Source organism: Zootoca vivipara, chromosome 7 (genome assembly GCF_963506605.1).
Source record: "Zootoca vivipara chromosome 7, rZooViv1.1, whole genome shotgun sequence".
Taxonomy (NCBI): Eukaryota; Metazoa; Chordata; class Lepidosauria; order Squamata; family Lacertidae; genus Zootoca; species Zootoca vivipara.
This window is the reverse complement of record NC_083282.1, coordinates 66672634-66686725: the sequence shown is the minus strand read 5'-3', so window position 1 is coordinate 66686725 and position 14092 is coordinate 66672634. Positions and strand designations below refer to the sequence as shown.

General features: G+C 44.2%; 1 protein-coding gene across 5 annotated transcripts in view; it reads right to left on the bottom strand.

Annotated features, from left to right (window-relative positions):
* Positions 1-14092, bottom strand: part of MTCL2 (microtubule crosslinking factor 2) — a 90112-nt gene that overhangs the window by 53182 nt on the left and 22838 nt on the right. For all 5 annotated transcript variants that reach the window (XM_035122435.2, XM_035122433.2, XM_035122434.2 and 2 more), the window contains exon 2: positions 8639-8863. In XM_035122435.2, coding sequence (XP_034978326.2) covers positions 8639-8863 — 225 coding nt within the window. The remainder of the gene's footprint in view (positions 1-8638; positions 8864-14092) is intronic.

Below are 14092 nucleotides of genomic sequence, written 5' to 3'. Positions count from 1 at the left end.
TATTTGAGACTCAGGATTCAGACTTTCAAACGAAAATGTCAAAAATGGGGCATGGTAGAGCTTTACTGTCTGTTCCATGAAGTCATGGAACACTGAATTACTCTTAATATGGGGCATATCTCTTAATGCATCTGTAGACACAGGAAGTAGTTCCACAGTCCTGATGGCCTTATGTTCACAAACATCATTTTCCAGCAAATCCCAAGCAATGAATTCTGGTCCCCAGGGACACTCTGGGCTTGACCTCTTCTGCAATAAAGCTCTCACAATATGGCTTTATCTGATAATTAGGGTCATAGGTAGTCCTTTATCACAGCCCAAGGAAAGAGGAGAGGTGCTTCAGTGGGAAGGAGGAAATTAACTTTACAAAAAAAAATGGAACTTTTGCACGGGGGGGGGGGGGGCAACCGAGAGACCAGGTGGCAAAACATCATTATCTAATTTCAAGACCCTCCACACTGTGTGGTCCCAAATAAAATAGTGGTACCCTGTAGGGAATGGGACGCGGGTGGCGCTGTGGGTTAAACCACAGAGCCTAGGGCTTGCTGATCTGAAGGTCGGCAGTTCGAATCCCCATGACGGGGTGAGCTCCTGTTACTGAGTCCCAGCTCCTGCCAACCTAACAGTTCGAAAGGTCACCAAAGTGCAAGTAGATAAATAGGTACCGGTACAGCAAGAAGGTAAACGGCGTGTCCGTGTGCTGCTCTGGTTCGTCAGAAGTGGCTTTGTCATGATGGCCACGATTTGGAAGCTATACGCCGGCTCCCTCGGCCAATAATGCAAGATGAGCTCCACAACCCCAGAGTTGGTCACGACTGGACCTAATGGTCAGGGGTCCCTTTACCTTTTTACCCTGTAGGGAATTTCTAGGAAACACCACTGAGTCTATATAAAACTTTAGACTGTATGCAGCCAAACCAGCAAACATACGTGGGTTTTCCAGCTGCGGGTTGAGTTCTGCTTTCCACACACCCACACAGCCTTCACCCCTTATAAACACATACCTTCCAATGAATGTTGATTGCCTCCTCTTCTTTTTTAAAAAAATAATAATTTAAATTTAAATTTCTTTATCTTTTTTTCATTTTACAATAAAAACAAAACATAAATTTGAATTATTCCACACCATATTTCAACTCAATAGGAGTATAGCATCTAGATCAAGGGAAGTAATAGTACCACTGTATTCTGCTCTGGTCAGACCTCACCTGGAGTACTGTGTCCAGTTCTGGGCACCACAGTTCAAGAAGGATATTGATAAGCTGGAACGTGTCCAGAAGAGGGCAACCAAAATGGTCAAAGGCCTGGAAACAATGCCTTATGAGGAACGGCTTAGGGAGCTGGGTATGTTTAGCCTGGAGAAGAGAAGGTTAAGGGGTGATATGATAACCATGTTCAAATATATAAAAGGATGTCATATAGAGGAGGGAGAAAGGTTGTTTTCTGCTGCTCCAGAGAAGCGGACACGGAGCAATGGATTCAAACTACAAGAAAGAAAATTCCACCTAAACATTAGGAAGAACTTCCTGACAGTAAGAGCTGTTCGGCAGTGGAATTTGCTGCCAAGGAGTGTGGTGGAGTCTCCTTCTTTGGAGGTCTTTAAGCAGAGGCTTGACAGCCATCTGTCAGTAATGCTTTGATGGTGTTTCCTGCTTGGCAGGGGGTTGGACTGGATGGCCCTTGTGGTCTCTTCCAACTCTATGATTCTATGATTCTAACTCCCCTCCCCACCTTTCAGAGGTTTCTTACACTTATACTGTTTTTTTACTGCAATTCTAAGAAAAGGAATAGCATTTCTGAGACTGACACAAGGGTTAGCCAATCAGTACTGTGCAAAGAACAGGTCTCTGGCTGAGCTCAATCTGGGTGTTTGTTTTTTGGGGGGGAGGGGAAGCACGCATTGCAAATGGTACATGTCCCCAAAATGAAATGAGAGTCTTTCCACAGCAAGCTTACAGTTAATACTGGGCACTACCTCGCTGTACAGAGGACCTCCTTTGTTTCTTTTGCATGATGGTAAAAAAAACTGCAAAGGTTGGAGAAGGCCATTACAGTTATATTCAAGTGTCAGGAGGGGGAACTTCAGTTGACATGTGCAGAGAGGGCTTTCTCCCTGCTAGACAGGAAACTGGCATGGGTTTTACACCACAAAGATGTGAAGGGCAAAGGACAGAAACCGGAGGCATTACCAGGGCAATCGTGATGGACAGGGCAGGTTGGAGAGGCAGAATGCTACAATGGATTATGGAAAGAAGCACGCAGTGACCTACAGTGCACAGCTGATGCTAGAAAAGTCACCCTGTGTTCCACATTTTTTACTTATTTATACAAATCCCCAGTTGCATCCTGACTATGGGAACTGAAAACTGAGCTAGGAAAGAGGCAAATGGCAGTACAGCTACTAGCATGGAATCAGCTTAGCCAGAGGCTCCAGCAACACCATCAAGGTTGGGGGTGGGGGTGGGGAGTTCCAGTTATTTCCTACTCCTGCAAGGAAAACACTTGATCATAGCAAATGGCAAGGCAACCAGGAGGCAGCTGTTACAGGGTTCAGGGAAGGAGCAGAGCAAGAAAAATGCACCGTGACAAGCATATGGCAACTATCACACTACATCTAGCTCAGAAGAGGGCCAAGTCCATGCAATGACCTCTTTGGAAGAAACTAAAGGGTGAAGGGCTAAATAAATGCTACATTTTGAAAACTCAACCTTCTTCTCTGGAATTGCGACATATACTCCTACAACATGTATCAGCTCATGAATCAATAGCTATGGCTATCAAAAGTTCTAACATCGCTCATATCCTCATTTTGATGTGATGATGCAGCCGAGATGAAGTCTGCTTGTATATCACTAATTATGGCTATCTAATGTATAAATACAAATGCTGGTGTAATTAACATCTGGAATGTGAACGTGTTTTCTTAAATGTTATTTTTTAATTCTTTTTTTAAAGTGTGAACATGGTTTTAACATTTAAATGTATTTTCACACTTTTAACATCTTTGGTTACATATTATAATGTCGCTTTTCGTAACTTTTCTATGTTTCCAATTAAGGAAATCAGCCCCCAGGCTTAAGAAGCATCGCACTCTAGATGAACACAGCATGCGTGGAACTCAGGGGTGGGGAACCTGTGGTCCTCCAGATGTTGTTGGGACTCCCATCAGTCCCAGCCCACATAGCCAACTGGCAGCAGTGATGGGAGCTGCAGACAAGCAACATCTGGAAAAGCTGTAGGTTCCCCATCCCTCATAAAACTGGAGATCATGCACTATAGTGGGTGGAGGTGCATGTGTCCCTTGACCTGTCTCCATGTGGCTCTCAACCCAATTTCATAAGGTTCCTGTAGACCTCTGGCAAGAGCAATCTGTCCCTCCCCAGACAGCCTGCTGAGGGAGCAAAGGGGTGCCCCTTGTCACCTTTTAGCTCAGTATAAGGTAGCTCTGTATTACATAATTGGCAGGGTGTTGGCCTGAGACTGAGGAAACCCATTTCAACAGCTACACTTAAACATTTGGGCACCTGGGATATTTTTCTGCCTCCAGGGGTGTAGGCTGTGCTCCTAGTCCTCATTCAGAAGCTCTGGAATGACTAATAGTTTGCATGCAGAAGGTCAAAGATCAAACCTTGGCATCTCCAGTTAAAAAGGATCAAGTAGCAGGTGATGGGGGAGACCCCAGAGAGCCACTCGCAGCCAGAGGAGACCATACTAGACCAGATGGATCACTGATGGTCTGTCTCAGTACCATGTGGCTTCATACAGTCAAAACATATGTTCAAATGCTTTGAAGAACCATGTGTTAAAAAAACTACAAGCTGTGGAACAAGATGTTATCATTCCCCACACCAAGACAGAAACCCAAACTGGGGGGTGGGGCATGGAGCAAGGGAATTCTCCATGGCATTTGCAGCCTGACTGGCTCCTGCTAGCCAGGAGGAACAATTTGAAGGCAGTTTTCCCAACTATGTTGGTTGCACCAACTCGTAACATGTGCCCCAAAAAGGTCCCTCACCAGGAACTGGACTGACTTTGGATCCAGAGGAGCCATTGCTCTGCTTCCACCCTATCATTGAAGCACCCCCATTGGGGAGCTTTATTCCAGCTACTACTGGAAGGAACACCAGTGGCAGCATATATTCCTCCATCATTTCCATGGGCACAGAAAGGGCCTCCATGGTGGTCAAGTTCCCCTGCTGGTGGTGTCAATTTCTAATCCCTGCCAGCAGTATGGATCAACGGTTAGGACTGCCGCATTCATTCCAGAGTATCAAAGCCATGTGCTTTAGCCTCTTCTCAAAGCTATGGTGATATAAATACTCAGGGGCAGAAAGCATGGAAAGGAGCTGTTTGGACCAGAACTGCTGGCCCTTTATAAAGAAATGGGTTGCGTCCATAAGTAGACCCACTGAAATTAAGGATAAATTAGGTCCATTGATTGCAATGTGTCTACTCAGTTGGCTGCAACCCAAAACCTGCAGCCTTTACAATGACCAGGCAGTAACGCCTGCCTTGCTTTGGCCTATTTGTATAAATAAACTTCTAAGGACATGTTCCCTGCAGTTCTCTCTCTTTGAACTAGCTGAGTTGTGGCATACAGGTTAAATCCTCACCTTGCGTTCCTCAAGTTGCCAATTTGAATCCTACTGCAGACTCAGATATTGACATACAGGACTGAGCATTGCCAACACGTAGCACCCCCATCGAAACAGGGAGGACAGTAGTGTTTAGTAGGGCAGGATTTCTACTACCTCATTCCAGTGCATGTATCATGATGAGAATACATTCTGTTGGACCCCAGCAGGTGCAGGTGGTAGCTACATTGACTTTTAAACAACTGCACAAGCATATCCTCTTAATTACAGAGCAGTTAGCGATGGATGCTTGGGTGGAGATTGTCATCCGTCGCTTGTTGCATGCTTCATTTCCAGAAACTGCCATTTTCTGGTGCTTGGGGCACTTGGCAGCAGGTCCAGTCCTTTGTTTAAAAGCTTCCATTTGGCTCAATCCCAGGCTTTACTGAGCTGGGATAAAAGGTACGGCAACAACGAAAAAGCGTTTTGTAGCTGAAGAAGAACAGCATTCCAGTGTAAGTGGAGAGGCTGCTGCACTTACTGTCAGTGCATCGTGACCAAATACAAGCACAGGTGCTGGCTACAGAAAGAGTTACAAGTAAAAGCTGCCCCTGCAGGGAAATGGCAAGCAGTGCCGGGCATTGATTGTCCTTCTCTCCTCAGATGGGTAGGTTCAAAAACACCTATTTTGTTAATTAAAATTGTTCAACAGTTGATTGCACAGAGAGAGCTGCATACTTTGCCTGCCATGTCTCTATGCAAGTAAAAAACCACCTCTACATTTTATTACTATATCTCTCTCTTTTTTCCAGTCAACTAGAAAGGGGGAACATGCACAGAGTCTGGGACTTCTGCCCAGTTGAAAGGCTTGCCCATGTGGATTGACAGCACAAGGGTTGCTTCTCAAATTGCCAGGTCTGTAGGGCCATGAGATGGCCAAATTCTCACACAGCATACTGCCAGGGAACCTGCCTTCCTTCTCTCACTGTGAGCCCAGAGGATAAAAGACCACAGAATATGTGACCAGAATAAGCAGGGGGTGGTAATTGTACCAGCTAAATGCCTCCTGTTTTCAAGTCTATGCACCACAACAGGGGAACTCACACAGAGGCCCCGTGGAAGGGCCAGTGGCACAACTAACTCTGTGGGTGAACTTGTAGATTCATTTTTAACTGGAAAGGGGGAGAACAAAGTATTTGCAAAGAATTGAATTCTACTGCTTAGACAGTAATAAGGCTAGCCAGTGCTATTTGCTTAGGATGTTCATGCAAGTTGCCCTTGGAGAATGTCCAAAGGGTTGGAGCTCTGGAGCTAACATTTCTGCTTTTGTTAATCATGGGGGAAATGCCCCCCCCCCCCCCCGCAAAGAGCACAACCTTCCCAGTACTTTCTTCCCTCATCCACACCATGCCAGTCACTGTCGACATGGCTAAACATTTTACAGACTCCCTCATCCTGCCCTTTGGTACCCCAGCTGCTTGTGCTTCCACTCCCTGTCGAATGCAACCCAAGAGTCACATCCCTTTGGGTCAATGTTGCAGGGGCCTCGTGACAGTGGTGGGTGGGGCCAGAGGCAAAAGTGGGAGGAGCAACAAATGTAAATGTACAGTAGGCTAGTTTCTACACACACACAAACCTCTCTCTATCCTCCATCCAGGCAGGGGAGAGGCATTATCAGAGTTCAAGGACACATCAGGAAAAGTTACAGGTAGGTAGCCGTGTTGGTCTGATGTAGTCGAAACAAAATAAAATAAAAAAATCCTTCCAGTAGCACCTTAGAGACCAAGTTTGTCATTGGTATGAGTTTTCGTGTGCATGGTTTCATGTATCTGAAGAAGTGTGCATGCACACAAAAGCTCATACCAATGACAAACTTAGTTGGTCTCTAAGGTGCTACTGGAAGGATTTTTTAAATTTTGTTTTGACATCAGGAAAAAAACACCTAATGAGAATATGAAGTACATCCAGTGAATGGCATGGCTTGGGGGAGGGGAGTATGGTGTAGGGAGGGGCTCAAGGAACAGATAGAGAAGCTTGAAGGGCTGTATTTGGCCCCCAGACCTGAGGTTCCTCACCCCTGGCCTATGCCATTAGGCAATGCAGCTTTGTTCAAAGGGCCACAGCAATGGAACAGGCCTTGGAGGCAGCAAGAAAGGAGGCATTCCTCAAGCAGATTGTGTTACTGTGCAATGCCAATAAAGTGCCATGCCTAAGCAGCATATGCACCACCCAGCTGGCCTGTGCAATCATCAAGAGCCAGCTAAGGCCCTTGGGCAGCTCAGGGAAGGGGCTCAGCCTCTTTGGTCAGCTGCTTAGTTCCCATGACTGTAAACTGAGCTGACAAGAAAGCATATCCTTATCACTAACCCTTCCCAGGTCTGCACATCACAAGAAGCCTAGTGCCTGTGCAATGAAAAAGGGAATGAAGTAGAAGCAGAAGTACATCAAGGAGTCCAGCTGTTGCTAAAAATTGTTTGGGGAGCCCAGGTTCAAAGGGATATGCAGCTATGACAATGCACACAAAAGTTGTGTGCAATATGTGATGAGCCAGATTGTAATAACAGCATGAGGAATTGGAGCAGGGTTAACCTACAGTCCTGATCAGAATCCTGATGGGAGCTTTCTTCCCAGTACAGATAAATAGCAGTCAAGTCCAATCAGGAAAACAGCAGGAATAAAAGGGAAACGGGAAAAGAGTCCCCTCTCCCACCATGCCATGGCCCCAATCTGGCTCAGGAGCCCCTGTGCTGGTTATATGTTCAAGAAAGACCAATTACACAGCAAATGTCACATCTAGCTTGGTCTTAAGCTCTATGAAGGAAGTGTGGGATAAAGGTGCAGGATTCTATAGATTCCATCACTGGCTCTGTTCTGCAAGGCAGAGAGACGGATTCTCTCTTCATTTCAGCCTGCACTATGTGCAATGCAACACCAGCTTAAACCTGGAACTCTGTAGGATTGGTCAACTCAAAATTATACAGTAAATAAGACAGCAATTAAAAGCTAAAGGGTGCCTACTCCTCAAAGGAATCATTTCAAGCAGAGCAAGCTACAGTTCACTCTCGCCACCAAGGCTTGAACTAGAAAGAACCTACGCAGAATTGCATATGTGCAGGACCGTCAAAAACAGCAAAAAATAAAACAAACCAACAAACCACAGGTAATTCAAATTCTGCAAGAAAATGATCAATTCCATGGCATCTATGCAAATTAACAATCACTTGCATATATTTACTTCCTTTGCATTTTCTATTCTGCTTCTGTTGGTCATAGGAGAATGAAGCCATGACGGGTAATGAAACCCTGGCCTTCCTCTCCCCCACCTACTTGGCTTCTGAGATTTCACTTAGCATTGCCCACACACTTTCATGCCTATCTTCACAGTCACAAGGGCCAGAAATACGCTTCTTTCAAAAGCTGAGATTCTCAGGATACCCCCAATGGGAATTTCAATGTTTGCACAGTAAAATTATGGAAGCGTTAAAACACAAAAGACTTGATCTGCTGCTGCCTCTTACTCACATCCAAAAGGGCATATAGATGAATTGAGTCTACTCTACTACAACTCCAATCTCTGTTTGTCTTTACTTGCCATTATCTTGCTTGCCCTTATTGACTTAGTAAGAGGTGGACTACGTTTGTGTAAAGGAATCCAAGCTTCATGGTTTCCTCTGGGAAATTGCTATAATACCCAACAGCAGCATTTCACAAGTCTTCAAAGTTCTCCTCTAGGTCAGTATGGCAACGGATCCATTTTCGAGCAAGTCATTTCGAAGCAGTTATTTTTGCAAAACACAACTTAAATGCACACCAAATAGAGCCTTACGCAGCACTGGCGGAACACATGCTTTGCATGTAGAAGAGCAAACGTTCAATCCCTAATACCTCCAAGTTAAAGGATTTTGGTATTTGAGTCAGGAAAGGCCTCTGCCCAAGACCTTGGAGAGATACCAGTAGTGAAAATAAACAGCACAATGGACCATTAATCTGAAACAGGACAAAGCAGGTTTTTTAAAAATCCCAGGACCATTCAAATGTCTTCTTTCTTGTAACTGTAGGCTTACCTTGACGTCTTGTTCAAGGCCGTGGATGAGTTCTCCATCCACCTGGCCAGTCTGTGCCACACGAAGGCTGCGCCGCTCTGCCTTTCGCAGACGGTACTGCAAGATGCGGCAGGTCTTACTGGCTTGGTCCAGTTGCTGCCGGAGCTCCTGTAGCTGGTAGACATCTTCTTCCATGTAGACGTCTCTCATCTCCAGCATCTCAGCCCGCAATTCCTCAATCTCATCCTAAGGAAGGAAAGTACAATGGTCAAAGAATGGACAGGGCAAGCATTACAAAGCTTGTATGTGATGGACCTCAGAAAAGAATATGACAATAAGGGAATGAGGAGGGCAGTTAATACGGTACCTGTGTGTTTATATATTCTACACTGCTTCTCCACTATAAAAAGTCCTCAGGCAGCTTCTTTTTTTTGTTTATTTAAAAACCACATTAAAAATCCCAAAAAAAACTACTGTATGATCCAACAGAACAGCAGTGTCCTTTTACAAAGCTATTTCTTATGAGGTAAAACCAGTAGATTAATGAACAAAAACAATATCCCTCGCAGTTTAAAAGGCCATAGATGGTTTAATGAGCCAAAGGCCTGATTATAAATATGGTAAGTAGATAGATAAAATATGGGTTGGGAGGTTACAATGGAGAATCAGTTTTTAAAAACCCCTATTCTGAAGGGGCAAGAGAAGGAGTTAAGAAGAAGAGAATGAACTTCAGTTCCCTCCAACCCAAACTACCAGGGATGTGGACAGTGCTTTGCCCTGTACTTCTATATAACAGCATATTATTAGAATAATATTCTACTGGTTTACTATTACTTCTTTTTCATCTATTTATGAGGGTAAAAATAAATAAATAAGCGATTTGTGAATGCTTTAAAAACAATTACAATGGTACCTCACAAGACGAATGCCCTGCAAGACGAATTTTTCGCAAGACGAATGCGTCTTGCGATCTGATGGTGACTCGCAAGACAAATTCGTTTTGCAAAAAATTCATCTTGCAAATCGCGGTTTCCCATAGGAATGCATTGAAATTTAATTTAAAAAAAAATCAGTGCATTCCTATGAGAAACCGATTCGCAAGATGAATTTTTCGCGGAACGAATTGACTCGCAGAACGAATTAAATTCGTCTTGTGAGGCACCACTGTACCTGCATTGAAGTAACCAATGCAATCCTGACATGGGACTGTGAGCATGTCAGAAAATGTTTCCACTGCAGCACTAAGAAAAATCCCTCTAGATGTCTGCACTACATAATTCAGAACATGTAGGCACCAAGCAATGAGTGAGATTAACAGATAAAAAGCCACAATTTGCAGGCAAAATGGGGGGTTTGGGGGGGGGGAATTCCCTGTGTAAGACCACCCAGAACTAGAGTGCAGCCAAGCAATGCCCATCCGACTAATTAGCCCTAGGAGATTAGAAGCAAAAGCAACTCTAGGATAAAACTCTAGGATAAAAGACTGCACAGCAAGAGGAAAGCTACAAAGCACCAGTCACAAGGCCCAAGAGCTGTCTCCCTGAGAATTTGTCCTTATACCTGCAGCAGCAGCCTTACTTCTGACTTGATACCAACAGTAACGTCAAAAGGGCTCCTGGTTCCCCAAATTAATAGAAAATCTCAGCTGCTCTGTCCCAGCTAGTAGACTGTAAACATGGACTCCAAAATGGCTGCTAAAAGTCATTAACAGCCATGATTAAAAATACATGACAAATCAGAAAATAAATATTGTGCTGTAGAGAATAAAGACTTTCCCTTATGGATCACAAAGTTATTTCCTTCCTCTGCCTGCCCCTGAGTATCTTACCTGCAATGCTCAAGATCATGAATTTTTCTTGGAACTCATCTTATAATAAGAACTGGGTTTAATATATTGTACAGCTGCTTATCACACACAAAATTGTTTTGTTTTTTTAAATCAAGTCCCACGACATGCTATATAATTGTCAATGATAGCACAGAGAAACTGTTAACTCTTCAGTACAATGGTATACAGTACGTGCCTACTTCAAAAGTAAATCTGTTTTCATTTCTTGGGGCTTACTCCTAGGTAAGTGGTTGCAGGATGGCAGCTGAGGCATGGGTTTAGGATTTGCACTGGGAAAACAGTGTTCTTGTGCCTTTGATAGCTCTTCAGGACCACCAAGACATAGCTGCTTTCCCATGAGATTGTCAGGGTGGGTGGGAGAGAGGAAATTAACAATGTTTGTACTCTCTAATCTTCTGCTATGCCATGTCCCCCAACAGCCATTTTGTGTTATGCCATAGTCCTGTGGTGGCCATTTTGTGACTGGCGCCCTCAGAACTCCCTCAAAATTCAAAATGTGCCCACTGGTCTTAAAAGGTTGCTGATCCCTATTCTATTTTATTTTATTACATTTTTTTTATATTTTGCCACGTCTGCTCCTGCATTATTCTGATGGTGGTGTTCAAACTGGAGATTTACTAACTCATAAACAGAAATTTGTGATGACTAGCCATCAACTCCACAACTGTTATGTTAATAAATTTCCACAAGTCTTCACCCTGAAGCAGTGAAAAGAGAAGGGCTTGGGAAAAGAGTCACTTCCCCAAGAAGGTGGTGTTTACAAGTATGGTTAAGGGCGCCAAGGGAATTCAAAAGATACCAAACAGCAACTTGACACCTTGAATGCCACTGACATAAACTCAAGCAATGGGCAATAGCTCAGTGGTAGAACTTTGCATACAAAAGGTCACAAGCTGAACATCCAGCATCTTCAGGTAGGACTGGGAATGCCCGGTCTGAAATCCTGAAGAGAAACTGCCAGTGAGCAAAGACAATATTGAACTAGATGTATCAATGGCCTGGCTTAGTACAAGACAGCTTCCTATGTCCCTTTGGAGTACTGTACTCAGCCAATATACCCTTTCTAGGCCACAGAAATATGCTGAAGCACATCCACAAGGGATGTGGCATTGTGGCAGCGGCATTCAAGAGTATAGAAACATCAAGTACCAGAATAGGAAACATTTCTCCAGTAACTGTGTTTCCAGCGTCAGAGCCAATTGCCACAAAGTTGTACTTCCCTGATCCTGGAAAACAAATAAGATCCACCCAAAGAATTATGTGGGTGCATGCCAGGGCCTCATGGGAGCCTTTCCAAGTGTTCTGGAATGGAATGGGAAGATTGAGCAGCCTGTGAGTAGCTAAAAGTAGGTTTGCTTCTGTCAAAGTAATATGAAATAAAAGCTTCAGAATACTTCAGCAGCTCTAGTGCACTAAGTTCTTTCAGTTCAGATTTAGTCAAAAATACTACCAGCATGCAGTGTCCTGGGCAGCGATGCATCTGGTATAGTTAATAATGGATCTATTCTTCCAGAAGTGGACTGGCTCCAGGCTGCATCTGATACCAAGCATGCTTGAAAAGGCAAAAGAGCCTGAATTCCTAGCCTTCCAAGAGTCATGTTCAGTGCTTTTCCTCCTCAAGGAAATAGGCCTTGGAGCCTAAATTGCCCTCAGAATTAGCCTATAATATCCCTACCTCCCCAGGCAGTTGTCCCAGCACCAGAAGAGCCCATAACGGCAGTGGCCTGAAGAGGTCCCATTACCTTCCTCAGACTCTAAGCACTCCAGCTTGGAAACCTCAACCTTGCCCATGCCACTCCTAAATACCTCCTAAAACAGATTGGAACCCTTGAAAAGTAAGAGGCTTCACTCATCAGCAGTGGGGCTAGCTGGTGAGAGGGAGATTTAATTCTGGTTCAGTCTGGGTTTGCTGGTTGTTGTAGCAATACTCAAGCCTGCCTTGCCTGCCTTCCAGTATAAAGGTGCTACTTGGACCCATCCAGGATGCTAACCTCTTGTTTGCCTTTTGGACTGTGGCCTCTGCTTTGCTTAACTTCACTTAGCAAGATGTACAAACAACTTTGACCCAAACCCCCTCCAAAAAATAGGGCCTTCCTCCTACCTATAAAAAGCTCAACAACTTTGACCTGACCCCCCAAAAGGAGATAGATCACTGCCAGTTTTTAGTTTTAGATCGCAGTCTCTTGGGAGTTGGCCACCCCTGCTCTAGTGCAATGGGTCAATCAAATGCAGCTCAGTGTGTGTGCATATGCACATTTTAAAGCATGTGGGGAAAACCTCCAGCCCAGAGCAGGCACCACATCTGCATATTCAGTGGCTTTCTATTCTGTGGTTTCACCATCAATTCCCTAAGTGGTTTTCTGAGCACCATTTCATTAAAAATTGACCAGACTACTCAAGACTACTTTCACATGTTGGTGCAGAGGTAAACAAAGCTCCCTTAGGAGTGGGTTCAGAAGTCACATTTTCGAAAAGTCACACTACCCCAGCCTGCACAACCGTACCCTTTTCCACAATAAATGCCTCATGAATGCAACTGGATATTTAGTGGGAGCTCCTAGAATCCTTACAAGGATTTGTGGTACCCAGTAAGAATCTACACATACATAGCTTCACCAAAAGAAAGGTTTACCAAATCTTTTGAAGAATTATACTCTTCTTTATGCAAGTATGGCACTATCAAAGCAGGCTTGAGACAGTTTGGGGCATAAAGTGAAATAACCATATGACACCCCACACACACACACACACACACACACACAACTTAGCACTGTCACACTCCACCACAAAATCCTCACTTTGGACAGAAATCACTTTGAAATGAACAGGAGCTGCACAAGAGCACATTAATGCTCTTTCTCAAGCTCTGGCTCATTTCAGTGAGGCTTGTTGACAATCAGTCACCTCACCATGGCCTCATCCTGGGCCATGGGCTGAATTATGAAGATGGTCCCTGTAAAGGATGAACTCTGTTAAGTGTCTACCGGTAAGCATTCACTCCATCAGTTGGTTCAAGCTTTCATCTCCTTTTCATATACACAACTAAACCTACTGCCTCCCGGGACTCCCAGGCTGACATACTTCAACCAGTTCAGCAAAACTAGCGCATCACTTTCCCTCATGAGAATCAACCATTAAAACATAAAACAGACCCGACAGCCTGGAAGAATAACTGTGAAAACTTCAGTATCAGAGGGGAATGCGCTGAACGCAAAGAGCCTAGAGCAAGGGCACTTGAGAGAGAAAGGACTTATTTCTATAAATACTTTACAGGGAGATAAAGAAGAAACTGTGGGTGGGGATAGGATTCCCCTCAGTAGGTGGGAGGAACACCTAAACCAAAACAATGTTGTTCAACTATAGGGGCGGAAACTCCTTTCTTCCTATTGGACAGGTGTATGATGAGTAGGCTGTGATGACACAGGATTTCATCCAGAAGGCACAATCTGAAGAAACCTGACTTGCTCCAGTTGTCTCTGGACTGCAACTAAGAAAAATGAATGGGACTTGATTTGGAGGTCCAACCAAATAGTTTACTCAAGCCAAACTAAATTTTGATTGGGTATTTGTTGACCCAAACTTAAACCACACACCTTATCAGCAGATCAAACCTATTCCTATGAATT